Below are 16,924 nucleotides of genomic sequence, written 5' to 3' on the forward strand. Positions count from 1 at the left end.
GCAGGAAAAAAAAGATTAAGGACTGAGGTGTTGATTTGGACAAAAATATTCAAGAAGAAATGATTAGCATTAAATATGAACAAAATGTGCATGTATTGCATTATTCAGAGTGTATGAAATAAATCGGGGATATTAGAAGCAGTTCTGTCACAGGAAGATGGAGGTTTAATTACACTGACAGAAATTTGGGGCAGGATTCTCACCCTCCCTTGGGGGTGGGAACGGAGATGGGTGGGCGCATAATTTTGTGCCACTGGCCAGCATGCCTGTTTACCCGCACCATCCAGCCTCTCAGCCATTTTCCTGGAGATGGGATTGGGGACAGAACAGCCTCCTGGTAGCAGACCAGAGGGCCAGCACTGCAGGCTGACTTTGAGACCCTACCAGTACCCCAACTTACCTGGCCACAGCTGCCGCCCTGTGGAGAGGTTCTCCTGCACAATGGTGGTGCAGCAGCTGGGGTCAGTTTTTATTTCAAATTTTTTACAGTTGCTGGGTGTGCACCTCAAGATGGAGGTGCCCTCTCTCTCCCTTACCTGCAACAGCAGGCTGCAGCTCCTTTTGTGCTGGAGGGCTCCTATTGGCCTTCCAGCTTTGAGAGCCTGCCCGCTGTCCTTAAATGAACAGTGAGCATGTCCTCTGGCTACTAATTGGCCAATCAAGGCAAAAGTGATGTCAGATGACTGCTCCCGATACAGTGTAGGATCAGGTCCCAGATTTGACCCCGACACCAGGATCCTGACCCAAAACAGAAAGTCATGCCCTTGGTTTCAAACTGAACAGCAGTGGAAAATAAGCATCTTGGGTTAGAGTATTTTAGGAGGCACATAATAAGCAAGAAAGGAGAGACACTATTAGTAAAGAACAGAATGCAGGCTATAGAGAGGACTTAAACACTTGAAGTGGGACTTAACCATACAATTATCATATTTAGAGTCAAGAATGCCACATCTGAGCCACGGCTGACGCCTAAGGTCAACAACTAAAATTGAAGAAGGCGGCCTATAAGTATAATATGAATTAGAGAATAAGAGAGGATAAACACATCAGTGTTCACAAAAGAGGATACTGGGGAGGAAGTAATTCCTAAATTGGTTAAAAGTAAGTTGAAAGATATTATGAGAAATAAAAGGAAGAATTAGAGGTTAGTTAAGCTAAAATAGGACAAACAGCTGAGGCCTGACAGTGACCTGAGGGAAATGGGAATAGAAGTGAAATAGCATAGACCTTCGAAATTATGGGTGAGATTTTATCGTCTGCCCCGCACCCCCCAACCGCCCTGGTGGCATGCTAGGAGGTGGGGAGGGTGCCGGTAAAATGCCAGGGAACTGCGTCAGGATGGCTCCACGATGCAGTCCTGCCACCGGTGAAGTTTCCAGGTGGCGGGAACGGCAGTGGCTCGGCCGCCCACTGAACAGAGGCGGGAGACATTTTAGCCAATTAAAGACCCAATTGAGGGCCATTTTACTGGCGATTGAGCAGCCCCCCACCATCTAAGACCGCCAGCTGCATGGAGGCAGGCTTTTTGCACTCTCCCAGGGAGGGAGGGGGGGAGGTTTATTGGAGGTCAGAGTTTCCAAGGCCCAAGGAGGGGCTGCTGACAGCAATGGCCATCCCTGCGGCACCTAGCCACTGCTGGAGGGGTTTCCCCACTGAATGCCTGCCTGTTTAGCCCCAGCAGAAAAACTATGTATTTTCCTCCCCTGCGATGACACCTCAAAATGGAGGCACCTTCTCATTCGCCTTGCAGCCTCACCAGCGGCCACCTCTCTCTATTTTCTTTATTACTGTTATATTGCTTACATTGATTTTAGTGAGTTCCTGTCACTGACTCAATATTAGTCACCTTGCGATGTCTGACAGCGACTGTGAGGTGAGAGTCACTGCCTTTGACATCTGTGTAAAAAACTTGCCTCGCACATCCCCTCTAAACTTTGCCCCTCGCACCTTAAACCTATGTCCCCTAGTAACTGACTCTTCCACCCTGGGAAAAAGCTTCTGACTATCCACTCTGTCCATGCCGCTCATAACTTTGTAAACCTCTATCATGTCGCCCCTCCACCTCCGTCGTTCCAGTGAAAACAATCCGAGTTTTTCCAACCTCTCCTCATAGCTAATGCCTTCCAGACCAGGCAACATCCTGGTAAACCTCCTCTGTACCCTCTCCAAAGCCTCCACGTCCTTCTGGTAGTGTGGTAGATAGTCAGTAATAAATCCCGAATTCTGGAGAAAATCCTTATCCCAGAGAGTGGCTAGAATGTGGAACTCAGTATCACATGGAGTACCTCAGGTGACTTGCATTGATGTATTTAATGGGAAGCTAGATAAATACATCAGGGGAAAGGAATAGAAGGATATGTTAATGGGGTTAGGAGGGTGGGAGGAGGCGCATGGGGAACATAAACACTGGCATGGAACTGTTGGGCTGAATAGCCTCTTTCTGTGCTGTAAATACTATGTGATACTATGCAATTCACTGGATTATTGAGAGATACAGCACTGAAACAGGCCCTTCGGCCCACTGAGTCTGTGCCAACCATCAACCACCCATTTATACTAATCCTACACTAATCCCATATTCCTACCACATCCCCTATATTCCCCTACCACCTACCTACACTAGGGGCAATTTATAATGGCCAATTTACCTAACAACCTGCAAGTCTTTGGCTGTGGGAGGAAACCGGAGCACCCGGCGAAAACCCACGCGGTCACAGGGAGAACTTGCAAACTCCGCACAGGCAGTACCCAGAATTGAACCCGGGTTGCTGGAGCTGTGAGGCTGCAGTGCTAGCCACTGCACCACTGTGCCGCCCATGTTATGAAGAAATACATGGTACAGCTGATTGTCAGTGGCAGTCGTGCCATTATGTAACCCTTCAACATCAACAGCAACTTAGATTTATATAGCACCTTCAATGTTGTAAAACATTCCAAAGTGCATCACAAGTAGCATTATCAAACAAAATTGGACACTGAGCCATATAAGGAAGCTTGGTTAAAGAGATAGGTTTTAAAGAGCATCATAAAGGAGGAGAGAGATGCAGATAAATGAGAGATTTAGAGAGGGAATTCCAGAGCTTACAGCCACGGCGGCTGAAGGTTTGACCACAAAGGATGGAGTGATTAAAATCCTGGATGCGCAAGAGGTCAGAATTGGAGGAGCACAGAGATCTCAAAGGTTTGTAGGGCTGAAGGAGGCTACAGAGATAGGGTGGAGCAAGAATGTGAAAACATGAAAAGGATTTTAAAATTGAAGGGGCTGCAGGATTGGGAGCTAGTGGGTCAACGAACAGTGGTTAACAGGATTTGGTGTGAGTTAGGGTACAGGCAGCAGAGTTTTGGATGAGTTCAAATTTACAGAGTAGAAGATGTGAGGCCAGCCAAGACAGCATTGGAATAGTGAAGTCTAGAGGTAATAAAGGAATGGGTGAGACACTCAGCAGCAGATGAGCTGAGGCAGGGGTGAAGTTAGGTGATGTTACAGAGCTGGAAGTAGGTGATCTTGGTGAGCGGATATTTGGTTGAAAGCTTAGCTAGGAGTCAAATATGACACCAAGGTTGCAAATGGTCTGGTTTAACCTCAGACAGTTACCAAGGAATGGGGTGCAGTCAATGGCTAGGGAGGGGAGTTTGTGATGGGGGCTGAAGACAATGACTTCAGTCTTCCCAATATTTAGTAGGTGAAAATTTATGCTCATCCAGTACTGGATCTCAGACAAAACTGACAATTCAGAAACAGTGGAGGGGTTGAGAGAGGAGGTGGTGAGGTAGAGTGTCAGCGTTATTGTGGAACCTGATAGTAGAAGGTATAAATGCAGAGATTAGACAAGCATACAGTAAAGGCAGAGTGGTTTTAATGAGGGATTTTAACTTTCATATAAATTTGCTAAAATTGATAAAAAGGGAAAAATAGAATGAGAGTAAACTAGCCAGAAATATAAAAAACAGATTGTAAGAGCTTTTATTAAGTATATAAAAAGGAAGAGAGTAGCGAAAGTAAACATTGCTCCCTTCGAAGCAGAGACAGGAGAAATTATGATGGGGAATGAGGAAATGGCAGAGACAGAAATGGCAGAGACATTGAACAAATATTTTGTGTCTGTCTTCACAGTAGAAGACACAAGTTGCATACCAGAAACAGACAGTAACCTAAGGGGTAAAAAGAGTGAGGAAATTATCATTAGAGGAAAAAGTATGGGAGAAACTTAAGGGACTAAAATCTGACAAATCCCCGTGACCTGATGGCCTACACCCTAGGGGTCTAAAAAAGATAGCTGCAGAGATAGTGGATGCGCTAGCTATGATTTTCCAAAATCTTCCAAAATCCCTTCGATTCAGGAATGGTCCCATCAGATTGGAAGTTGGCAAATGTTACACTGCTTTACAAGAAAGGGGGGAGGGAGAAAACCGGGAACTATAGGCCAGTTAGCCTAACATCAGTTGTTGGGAAAATGCTGGAATCTATTATTAAGGAAGCCTTAGCAATGTACTTAGAAATGCACAGTATGATTAGAACAAGTCAACATTATTGAAGGGAAATCCTGTTTGACAAATTTACTGGAGTTTTTTGAAGATGTAACTAGTAGGGTAAAGGGGAACCAGTAGATGTAATACACCTGGATTTCCAAAAGGCATTCAATAAGGTGCCACACTGTTAAGACCAGGTGAGAAAGGTATCTAGGGGTCTTTTACTGTCTTTACCCGGTCTTATTGTAACAGGGTTTAATTTTAAACATACTGTGTTTTGAGCTCCCCCTTTGGTGAATCCTTGTTCACCACTTTCCAATTATAAGGCAAAGAAATGAGCATAAACAGGCTTTCTTAGGTTTAAAGAAGAAAAATTAAATTTATTAAACCTTAAACTTAAACTGTAATACGGTTAAAGCCTACGGATATACAACGCGCTCACGCTGGCATGCACACACGATACGCAGATGCAAATAGAGACAGGAGAGAAGAAAAAATAAAATGGAGAGGTTTGAGGCAATATCACAAGAGTTTCTTGTTTACTGTGCTTCAAGCTCACTGTAGTCCTTTTGTAAGTAGTCTTGCTTTTTGTTGGGGCCCAGTATTCTTCTTAAACTTTGTTCACTGTAGGAGACTTTTCTCTCTTGGTGTTCTTGTGTCTTCAATGGTTTCTGAAGCTGGTGAGAGTGAGATGAGAGCAGACAGGAGAGAGGTCTTTTCAGTCCAGGAGAAAAGTGCTTTCTGAGTTCAAATTCCCTGTTGGAAGTTCAAATTCAAAAAACTCCAATAGTCAGTCATGTGACTAAACTGGCCTGACCATGTCTGTTTGTGTATTCGGCCATCTTAACCTGGAATGCTTCAATTTCTGGTAATCAAAAGTCCATTGTGGATTAAATTGGAGCAGGGAAAAGCTCCTTTGTCCCTTGAAGTACTTGTCTGTTGATATGCTAATGTCTCTCTCCAGCCAAAGTCTCCAATTTTTTTTAAAGCAAGTTCTTTCTTCACCAACAATAGTTTAAAATCAATGTTAATGTGGCGAAATTAATTTTCCTCATTCTTGGCAGGTGGGGGGCTTGCCTGACAACACAAAAGGTCAATAGGCAAGATAAGGCCTCATGGAGTTGGGGGTAATATATAAGCATGGATAGAGGATTGGTTAACCGATAGGAAGCAAAGAGTGGGTATAAATGGGGCATTTTCAAGTTGGCAGGCAGTAAATAGTGGGGTGCCGCAAGGATCAGTACTGGGACCTCAGCTATTTACAATTTATATTAATGACTTAGTTGCAGAGACAGAGAGTAACTTATCTAGGTTTGCTGATGATGCAAAAGTAGGTGGAAAGGTAAGTTGTGGGGAGGACATAGAGAGGCTGCAAAGAGATATAGACAGATTAAACGAGTGAGCAACAAGATGGCAGATGGAGTATAATGTAGGGAAGTGTGAAGTTATTCACTTTGGTCGTAAGAATAGAAAAGTAGAATATCTTTTAAAAGGTGTGAAACTTGTAAGTGTGGATGTTCAAAGAGACTTGGGTGTGCTTGTACAAGAAAAGCAGAAAGTTGGCATGCGAGTACAGCAAGCAATTAGGAAGGTAAATGGCAGGTTGGCCTTTATTGCAAGAGGATTGGAGTGCAGGAATAAAGAAATATTGCTACAATTGTACAGGGTTTTGGTGAGACCACATCTGAAGTACTGAGTGCAGGTTTAGCCTCCACATTTAAGAAAAGATATAATTGCATTGGAGGCAGTACAACAAAGGATCACTAAATTGGTGCCTGGGATGAGAGGGTTGGCCTATGATGAGAGGCTGAGTAAACTGGGTCTATATTCTCTGGAGTTTTGAAGAATGAGAGGCAATCTCATTGAAACATACAAGATTCTGAAGAGGCTGGATAGGGTAGACACTGAGAGACAGTTTCTGCTGGTTGAGGAATCTAAAACACGGGGCACAGTCTCAGGATAAGGAGCCGATCATTTAGGACTGAGATGAGGAGAAATTACTTCACTCAAAGGGTTGTGAATCTTTGGAATTCTCTACTCTAGAGGGTTGTGGATGCTCCATTGTTGAATGCATTTCAGGCTGGGATAGACAGATGTTTGATCTCAGGGAATCAAGGGGTATGGCGAGTGCGCGGGAATGTAGAGTTGAAGCCTAAGATCATCGATGATCGTATTGAATGGCAGAGCAGGCTCGATAGACCATATGGTCTACTCCTGTTCCTATTTCTTGTGTTCTTGTATGCTTGGTATTGCTCCTGGTGTGCAGTCCTCATTGAACCAGAGTTGGTCCCCTGGCTTGACAGTAATGTGAGGAATATGCCAGGATATGTGTTGGTATACAATTCTGCTGCTGATGATGATCCAAAGTGCCTCATGGATGTGGAGTTTTGAGCTGCTAGAACGGTTCTGAATCTATCCCATTTAGGACGGTGGTACACTTCTTTGCACTGCTGCTGTCACATGCGTTTAAGTCTTCAGAAGAAGGAATTTTCCTCCACACAAGATCAGATGGCAGGTTGTTCAACTTTGTCTGTCTTAGAGTGAAGACCAAAGTACGGAAGGTCCTCATCAGGGAACTCCTCTTTGCTGACGATGCTGCATTAACATCCCACATGGAAGAATTTCTGCAGAGACTCATCGACAGGATTGTGGCTGCCTGCAACGAATTTGGCCGAACCATCAGCCTCAAGAAAACGAACATCATGGGGCAGGAGGTCAGAAATGCTCCATCCATCAATATCAGCGACTAAGCTCTGGAAGTGGTCCAAGAGTTCACCTACCTAGGCTCAACTGTCACCAGTAACCTGTCTCTCGATGCAGAAATCAACAAGCGCATGGGAAAGACGTCTGCTGCTATGTCCAGACTGGCCAACAGGGTGTGGGAAAATGGCACACTGCCACGCAACACAAAAGTCCGAGTGTTTCAAGCCTATGTCCTCAGTACCTTGCTCTATGGTAGCGAGGCCTGGACAATGTATGTCAGCCAAGAGCGACGTCTCAATGCATTCCATCTTCGTTGTCTCCGGAGAATCCTTGGCATCAGGTGGCAGGACCGTATCTCCAATGCAGAAGTCCTCGAGGCGGCCAACATCCCCAGCATATACGCCCTATTGAGCCAGCAGCGCTTGAGATGGCTTGGCCATGTGAGCCGCTGGGAAGATGGCAGGATCCCCAAGGATGCATTGTACAGCGAGCTCGTCACTGGTATCAGACCCACTGGCCATCCATGTCTCCGCTTTAAAGACGTCTGCAAACACGACAAGAAGTCCTGCGACATTGACCACAAGTCGTGGGAGTCAGTTGCCAGCGATCACCAGAACTGGCAGACAGCCATAAAGGCGGGGCTAAAGAGAGGTGAGTCGAAGAGACTTAGCACTTGGCAGGAAAAGAGACAGAAGTGTAAGGAGAGAGCCAACTGTGTAACAGCCCCGACAACCAATTTTATCTGCAGCACCTGTGGAAGAGTCTGTCACTCTAGAATTGGCCTTAAAAGCCACTCCAGGCGCTGCTCCACAAACCACTGACCAACTCTAGGCACTTACCCATTGTCTCTCGAGACATGGAGGCCAAAGAAGAAGAAGAAGAAGAAGAGACACACAACATGATGGAGAGTGTGCTCAGTGTGAAGATGGGATTTCATCCCACAAGGACTGTGCGGTGGTCACTCCTACCATTATGTTCTTGGATAGCTGCATCTGTGACAGGTAGATGGGTGAAGATGAGGTCAAGTAGATTCTTCCTTCCTGTTAGTTCTCTCACTACCTGCCACAGGCCCAGTCTGGCTGCTATGTCCTTCAGGACTCAGCCAGCTCGGTCAGTAGTGGTGTGACTGAGCCACTCTTGGTAATGGACATTGAAGTCCCCCAATCAGAGTACATTCTCTGCCCTTGCTACCTTCAGTGTTTCTTCTAAGTGGTGTTCAACATGGATAAATGCTGATTCATCAGCTGAGGGAGGGTGATAGGTAGTAATCAGCAGGAGGTTTCCTTGTCCTTAATTTTGATCTGATGCCATGAGACTTCATGAAACCCTAAGTTTATGTTGAGGACTCCAAGGGCCACATCCTTTCGAGTGAATACCATTGTGCCACCATCTCTGGTAGGTCTGTCCTGCTGGTAGGACAGAACACACTCAAGAATGGCGATGGAGGAGTCTGGGAAGTTGGCTGTAAGGTATAATTCAGTGAATATGACTATGTCAGGCTGTTGCTTGACTAGTCTGAGGGACAGCTCTCACAATTGTGGCGCAACTCCCCAGTTGTTAGTGAAGAGGACTTTGCAGGGTCATCTGGGCTGGTGTGCCTTTGTTTTGCCTGGTGCCTCATATAATATTGGGTGGTCCATCCAGTTTTATTCTTACTAAACTTTTTCAAAGCGGTTTTATACAATTGGGTTGCTTTCTAGGCCAATTCACAGTCAGTCACACTGCTGTGGGTCTGGAGTCACATGTACGCCAGACCAGGTAAGAACGGCAGATTTCCTTCGCTAAACGATGTTAGTTGGTTTTTTATGACAATCCGGTAGTTGCATGGTCATTATTCCTGGTAATAACTTTTTATTTAATTAACTACATTTAAATTCCCCCGCTGCCATAGTGGGATCTGGACTTACATTACCAGATCTTTTGTCCAGGCCTCTGAATTACTCGTTCAATTACAGAAACACTATGGGGTGAATTTTAACAGCCCTCCGACATTGGGGGTCGTGGTGAGGAGGGGACCTGAAAATACTTCTGGGAGGGTCCCGTCACGACCCCTAACACCAGAAAGGTCCCGCCGCATTTTACTGGCGACAGCGAGGCCTCGGTGCGGCCTCCCTGCCGCTCAGTGGCGGGGCCTTCATTTAAATATTAAAATAAATTACAATAAATGCAAAATAACTTACCTTGACCCGACGGCCATCCCATGCAGATATTCCGATCAGTGGCCGGAAATCCCACACCTTCAGATCTCCATTCAGAGATCCGAGGTGTGACACTGGTGGGGAGGGGTAGGAGTGAAATTTTCAGGGTGGGAAGGGAGCAGAGACAAATCCTTGTATTGGCTGAAGGGATGGTGGGAAGGGGTTGAATAGCAAAGGAACAAAGTGCAAGGGGCAAAGTTGGTGATGGGAAGGAGAGTTTTCCTGTGTGTAAAATATATTAAATGGGCATTGTGGGGGGTGGGAGAGGTGCTTCGATTGGTTATTAAATTTATAACTTTTAATTTGCCCTCTATGTCACTATAAAAATTGAAATTGCCAGTAAGTGCTTGAAGTCCTTTAAAAATGGTGCCGATGCCTGTGCAGCGGTGCCGGACACCATTGCCAGGGACAGAGCCGTTGTCCCCTCTATGTCATCGGGGGAGGAACGCTCATTTAAATGAGCATCAGCGCAAAATATTACGGGGCTCAGCGGCAAACAATTGGCACATGTGCCGCGCCTTCTTTCAAGCACCCCGCCTCCGTTCTTCAGCCCAATGCTACCGAAGTGTTTCCCTGGTAAATACCGAGGAATTTTGCTGTTATTACCAATGAGTTTATTATGTGTATCCCTTAGTAGCCCTATTGGTACACTGTTTTTTTCTTTTTGTTATTTATGTGTCTGTTTTATACTTTATTATATCTATTTATAGTCTTTGATAATTTAATTTTGAAATCGGTAGGCTTTGCACATGCTGTTACAATATTAATTTCCAGTTTCCTTAATCATTAAAGGTAAGCTGCTGCTAGAGAGCTCATTTATTTGCAGGTGGGATATCCAGCTCTGCAACTCATCTAAAGGGAACAAGTTGTATTTTTCCTACACCATGGACCACTCCCTGTCTTCATGGAATGTCATGCTGAAGCAGTAGAGTTGGTACTTTAAGAAGTGGTAGAGTGGAGGGTTGGCCTATTGGATTTACATGGTACTGCACAGTTGGGTGTAATGTTTTGGAACACTGAGTAATGAATATTAAGCAGATCTATTTGTGAAATAAGCAGATCTATTTGGAAATAAGCAGCTGTTGCTTTGGTGAATATCTCCCCCGGTGTACTATTCCTCGTTACAAAACTGTTGCAGAAAAAAGATTCTTATGGTAACTGTTGAAGCGGAAATCTCAGCCAATACAAGTTTTTAAAATTATGGAATTGTGTTTAGTTGCCAGATGACCACCTGTCTATATCAGAATAACATCTTGGACTTCGTAGAATCCTGCATGTCAGAGGAATTGCAGTGCCTTATTGCTCTACATTGATTTTCCCTGGGGTAAAAGGTAAAGGTATTTACCTCATGATTAAAACATCAGTGACCTGTCTGGTGCACCTACATACTAAAGATGTTGCTAATAGCTCCTGTGACAGCCTTGTAACACAAATGGACATTGAAGTTGAGGGTGGTTGTGACTTTGGCTGCCATTGGCAGTGCAGTTTCTGTGGTTCATATTGTCAGTAGGTCAGCTTGCAGCAGATAGCACAACTACATCATTGCCTCATTAACCTTTGCCTACAAAAATACTTTGCCTTTGATATTTCTGCATTTGAAAACAAGATTCAGCAGATATTTTTGGGTGTTGGTGGCAACCTCAGGTGTAAGCAAATCTTTCTGGTAATCCTTTGCTCATAGATACACCTGCCAGAAGTAAAAATTAAGTTATCAAGTATCAGTATTTATTAACTTTCAGATATCAAGTTTGAATGTTTCTCCTGCTAAATAAACAATAACATTACATTTATTGTTTAGATCTAATTTTCTATAAAGAGGGCATTTTAGTGATTTATTTGGACCTATGACAAAATACGAGTAATATGAAATGAAAAAGGGCAAGTATACATGTTTTCAAAGAAATTGTAATATCACATTGCCATTTTTTTTTTTACCTCTGAAGCACATTCCTGCAGTGTGCCGACAACTGGAATAAGCATGTTTTCATGAGGAGACTTCAGCAGGCATGCCAGCAGAGGAATACCACCAGCTTTACGAATAGCATCTTTATTTTTTTTACTTTTGCTGCAGCTCCAGAGTGCAAGAGCACCACAACGTGCCACTTCAATATCTTTTTCTTGTTCTGCAGTTAGATTAGCTGAAAGCATTGGAACACAGTCCAAAAGACCAACCTAAAATAAGAATATAAAAAAGAAAAAGGATTTTCAAAAGTGTTTTAAATACATTTACATTCATTCTGCTTCCAAAGTTTATCCAATCAACTATTTACCAAGAAAAAAGTTCAAAGACTGAGGTAAAGGTAGGGTTTTATAAGACAAAAAGAAAAGGAGTAGTGTTAAAGGAAGATAAAATGCATTTATTGAAATACATAGTGTGGATGAAATAAATGGAGGGAACAAGAAGCAATTATTTTACAGGGGGATGCATATTTAACAGAATTAACAGAAACCTTTTTTTCCCTTTTTCTCTCTGTAAAATACCCTGTGACATTTTCCACATTAAAGATACTTAGAATACAAAATTTCTGATGTTAAACCACATATTTCAAAAATCATATATAGCTTCTAATTATTTGTATTTGGTTAGCTCTTCAAATTTACTATAATCCTCCTAAAATCCAGGTTCCCTATAGCCAAAACCAGACCTAGTTCCATCTAGAAAGATTTAAATTTTACAGCATAGAAGGAGACCATTTGGCCCATCATGTCTGTGCCAGCACCATACAGTCAGATGTTGCCTTGATGGTGAGGGCAGTTACTCTCACTTCTTCTCCAACATTCAGCTATTGTGCCCATGTCTGGATCAAAAATATGATGAGGTCTTAAGTTGAGAAGTTCTGTTGGAACCCCATCTGAGATTCAATGAGTGTCTTCAGCCTGATATTCAAATACAGCGGCTTTGGCACCATGCAAGAATGTAGAATACATCAAGTGATACATCAAATGGGAAGTGTCAGTACTCAACTGAGGTTTGTGCCACAGTTAATGGAATCTATTAGAAATATGCCAGCCTTGGCTCACATGGTAGCACTCTTGCCTCTGAATCACAAGGTTCTGGGTTCAAGTTCCACTCCAGAGCTTAAGCACAAAACTCAAGGCTGACACTCTAGTGCATTAGTGCAGGAGTACTGTACTGTGGGAGGTGTCATCTTTCAGATAAGACATTAAACTGAGGCTCCATCTGCCTGCTTGATGGATGTAAAAAGATCCCACAGCACTATTTCGAAGAATAGCAGGGGATTTATTCCTGGTGTCCTGGCTAATATTCATCTCTCATTCAACATCACAAAAAATAGATTATTTGGTCATTATCACATTGCTGTTTGTGGTGTTTGCTGTGCATAAATTGGCTGCTGTGTTTCCTACAACAGTGACTATACTTCAAAAGTACTTCATTGGCTGTAAAGCGCTTTGAGACATCTGGCGGTCATGAAAGGTGTTACAAAAGTGCTTCCATTTTTTTTTTTGAGGACTTGCATGTAAAGGTCTGTGGAAAAACCTGAGGAGATGCTGGACTTGTTTTTTTTTTAAGTAAGGTCACTGGAAGGACTTGGACTTTGTTTAAAAACAAACACTTACTGGAAGTCACATGTCTTAAGTTAAGTAAACAGCAGGAGCCTTGCTGACTATGGGAGTTGTTTACACAGAAGTGACAATTCAAGATTTACGGTAGTCAAGAGTTGGTTTCGTTTTTGGATACTGTTTTGGTTCAGTTGGGGTGTAAGCCTGCTAAGAGAAAGAAGCCACCAGCTCATCCTTTTCCACCTCTTTGAGAAACCCTGATAATCCAGTGTGAGAAATAGAGAAACTGATGCTGCATTTCTCCTGAAATGCCTGCCAGACTAATCCTCGACGTCGTCTGAAGAGAATTGCTCCAAAAAGATCCCGGTCACAGCCATCTCCGTGTACCTGGATGCCAGACCAAAGGAACAGCTGGGAACATTCCATTTTTATCCTTTTTCTTCAAGAATTAACAAGTATTTGGCCAAAGTGTTTTTTTTTTCCTGTTTTTGTTTTGTAAAGCTAATCTCTGCAGAGAAAACTTCTTTATTTTTTCTTTAACCGGTGTGTGTGCGTATGTGTTGGGTTTATTTTAGAAGGATTTATATTTATATTTCCATATTTCAAACTGTGTGTTAAAGCTTTGCATCTTTATTGAATAAGTCTTGTTTTATAATAAATTCATAACTTTGTTGTTTATTAATAAAACCTGGTTGGTGGATTTTATTCTGAAACTAAAATAGATGAAGTATATAATTGATCATATCGATAATGAGGTAAATATATGTTGTGATCCGTGGAGAATTGGAACAAGAGAAAGACAGTGCACACCTCCAGCCTCGGTTGTAACAAAAGCACTATATAAATTCAAGCCTTTTTTTTATATGTGAGCATAACTGAGGAGTATGGTTACGTTTGCCTTCCTCCTGATATCAATATCCTTCCTTTTCATTTGGAGCCTGGTATGACCAACCTGAATGACTGCATTGACTCCATCAGCAATATTACCATGTCCAATTAGTCAAAGTTTCTGCCATCACTACAACTTGCCTTTTATGACAACTGCAGCCCACTAAGAGCTGCTGCATCACCAGTTTTTAAACTCTTCAGCCGGGGATGCCATCGGTCAACTCCTTGGGAAAAATGTTCCTGTTCCAGTAGCTTGTTCAAGTTAATGCAAGGAACGGATACAAGAAAATTGGACTGAGCTACCATTTTTGCTACTTTCAGATATTCAGGGCTTATGAAATTGCACTGTTGGTGCAGGGCTTTGTCCACCTGGAGAGCATATATTGGGAATTCAGGTGCAGAGATTAGTGGGATCCACAGAATCTCCCATCCATTAATTTCAAATCCCATTATGGCCTTGCCACTTTATTTCAAATTGATCTATCTTTATATTCCCTCCCAATCCTCCAGTCTTTTCCTTTCGGCCTTTTATGAATATTCCTCTCTTCCTCCCACAATGGTGGCAGAACTTTCACTTAGTTTGACCCTACACTCTAGAATTCTCTGTCTAGACCTCTCCATCTCTAACTCCATTTTTAAAAATCTTCTCAAAATCCAACTTTTCCACAAATCTTTAAGTTGCTTCTCCTAACTCTCATGCACCGAATTGCTCCTTTATTATGCCTAACTATGATTTTTTTCCCCTTATTTCCCCCTGAGTAAAGCATCAAATTAAAGGTGCTACATAAATACAAATTACCGTTGTTGAACTGACTCCCTTGTCAGCTATTTTTGATCATTTTTTGCATCAGAAACTCTCATCAATGAAAATGACTACAATTGTTAAAACAAACTAAACATACAGCTATTTGTTCTACTAACCTGGCTAAATTGCATAAATTTTTAGTAAAACGATTACATACCAGGCGCTGAATTCCACCATGAAGTCTGACAGTCTGTCTCGCTCTTCTGAAACGGGCTATATTGGCAATAGTTTCAGCAGCCAAACATTTGAGATCTTTATTGGGGGCGTCCAAGATTTTCACCATGGTCTGTAAACCGCCAAGGTCTGCCAAGCATCGCTGAATTTGTGGATTTTTACTAATTTCTTTCAGGATCTGTAAAGAGCCAACCTATAGATACATAAAAGATTTGCTTTAATTTTCATGAACTGAAAGAAAAGCATGCTTAACACAAAGACAGTTTGCCTAACCTGTCACGCCATCTTCATTTTTTGAATAGTAACGTCTTTCATGTACCATACTGAAGAAGTACTGCCTGCAAGACACTTTTCATCTTGATAATCCCATGCCATCACTTACCTCACTCTCTTTGCCCATGTCATATCACTGTTTTGAATTGGGGCAAATGATAAAGATTAGATTTCGTACAATACAGTATAAGGGCCACCTGGGCGCACGGGCAGCCATAAAGGCGGGGCTAAAGCGTCGAAGAGACTTAGCAGTTGGCAGGAAAAAAGACAGAGGCGCAAGGGGAGAGCCAACTGTGTAATAGCCCCGACAACAAATTTTTCTGCAACACCTGTGAAAGGGCCTGTCACTCTAGAATTGGCCTTTATAGCCACTCCAGGCGCTGCTCCACACACCACTGACCACCTCCAGGCGCTTACCCATTGTCTCTCGAGATAAGGAGGCCACGGAAAGGCGCACTGTTAACATTCTCAACTCTCAGTGAGACCTCAAAATGGCCGAGGTCTGCCAGTTGCCTATTGTAAGCTATTTACTTTTTCCTATGATGCCTAATTATATTGTGGTTCCCCCCCACTCCCACCAAACTAATAGACTTGCATCCCATCCTGCACTGTTGCCTTTTCAGATAAGCTTTTCAGAAAAGTGCAATTCAAAATAGTTGTTCCAGCTCCAATCATTTAGGTTGGCTATCTGAGAAACTGACTGGTCACAATGGACTCTTTGAGTCAGAAGGTTGTATGTTCAAACTCCAGTACAAAGCTTGAAAACATGTCTGGCTGACATTTTAGGGCAGTGCTGCATTGTCAGAGGTGCTGTTTTTCAGACGAAATATTAAACAGAACTGCCTGTTTAGATGGATATAAAAGATCCAACAGCATAATTTCAAGAAAAGCAGGGTGTTCTCCCAGTGTGATAGACACATGCATCCTTCAACCAACACTACTAAAACAGATTACCTGATTATTTTGTTTCTGTTAGTGGAACACGGCTGTGGACAAATTAGCCGCTACATTTCCTACAAAACAAAATTGACTACTCTTCAAAAACTGAAGCACTTTGAAATGACCTGAGGACTTGTAGCCACTATATAAAGTTCTTCCTTTGCATATATAATAGGATCTTCCTTTTAAAAAAACATTTTAAATTGTGATAGCTTCAATTTGAATCCTGAAAGATCTTAAGTTTAGCAAGAATAAAGGACATTTCAAAACACAATGGGAACAGCCTGACATCAAGATACTCGTAGGCCATGAGATTCAATGGCACTCTTCCCATCTTCGGGCATTAAATGGATACCTAAGCTTCCAATCTGGCAGATAGGAAACACGCACTCCTTACGAGCTGGGATTGCGCTACCTGCCATATTGGTATAGGCAAAAACAGACATCTAGGGTCCGTGCCTGAAATAAGGAGGGCGGTAGTGTTGGGGGGAAGAAGTCTCCTTTAAACATTTCCCATCCTTGGCCAAGGAAAAGCCCAGGACAAGTGCACAAGTGCAAGACACAAGGCCTTCTCCTAAAGTCTCCATCATCAGAGATACTGGTGTCCAGCTAATTCAGTTCACTGCAGCTGACATTAAAAAGAGGTTAAGCAGAGTCTTTAGATCCTGACAAGATCCCAATTTTAGTGCTGAAAACCTGTGTACCAGAGCTATCTCATCTTGTGGCACGCCATTACAGTATGGCAATGATAATGCAAGAAGATTGTTGAAGTACATCCTACGCACAAAAAAAGGATAAATCTACCCCTGCCAATAACCACCATTTCAGTTTCTTTCCAACCATCCATCCACTATAATGAAGGAAGGATACATGAATAATATCATACAGCAACACCGAGTCACCAATAACCTGTTCAGCAATGCTAGGTTTGGGTTCCGTCAGATGGGCTGAG

The 16,924-nt window shown here is 42.8% G+C and overlaps 1 protein-coding gene across 2 annotated transcripts in view; it reads right to left on the reverse strand.

The window, feature by feature from the left end:
• The window catches only part of odad2 (outer dynein arm docking complex subunit 2), a 569,164-nt gene that overhangs the window by 248,839 nt on the left and 303,401 nt on the right, over positions 1–16,924 (reverse strand). For both annotated transcript variants that reach the window (XM_068014153.1, XM_068014146.1), the window contains exons 12-13: positions 14,744–14,953; positions 11,307–11,543 (exon numbers count right to left, since the gene is read on the reverse strand). In XM_068014153.1, the coding sequence (XP_067870254.1) occupies positions 11,307–11,543; positions 14,744–14,953 (447 nt within the window). The remainder of the gene's footprint in view (positions 1–11,306; positions 11,544–14,743; positions 14,954–16,924) is intronic.

This window comes from Heterodontus francisci, chromosome 2 (genome assembly GCF_036365525.1).
Source record: "Heterodontus francisci isolate sHetFra1 chromosome 2, sHetFra1.hap1, whole genome shotgun sequence".
NCBI lineage: Eukaryota > Metazoa > Chordata > Chondrichthyes > Heterodontiformes > Heterodontidae > Heterodontus > Heterodontus francisci.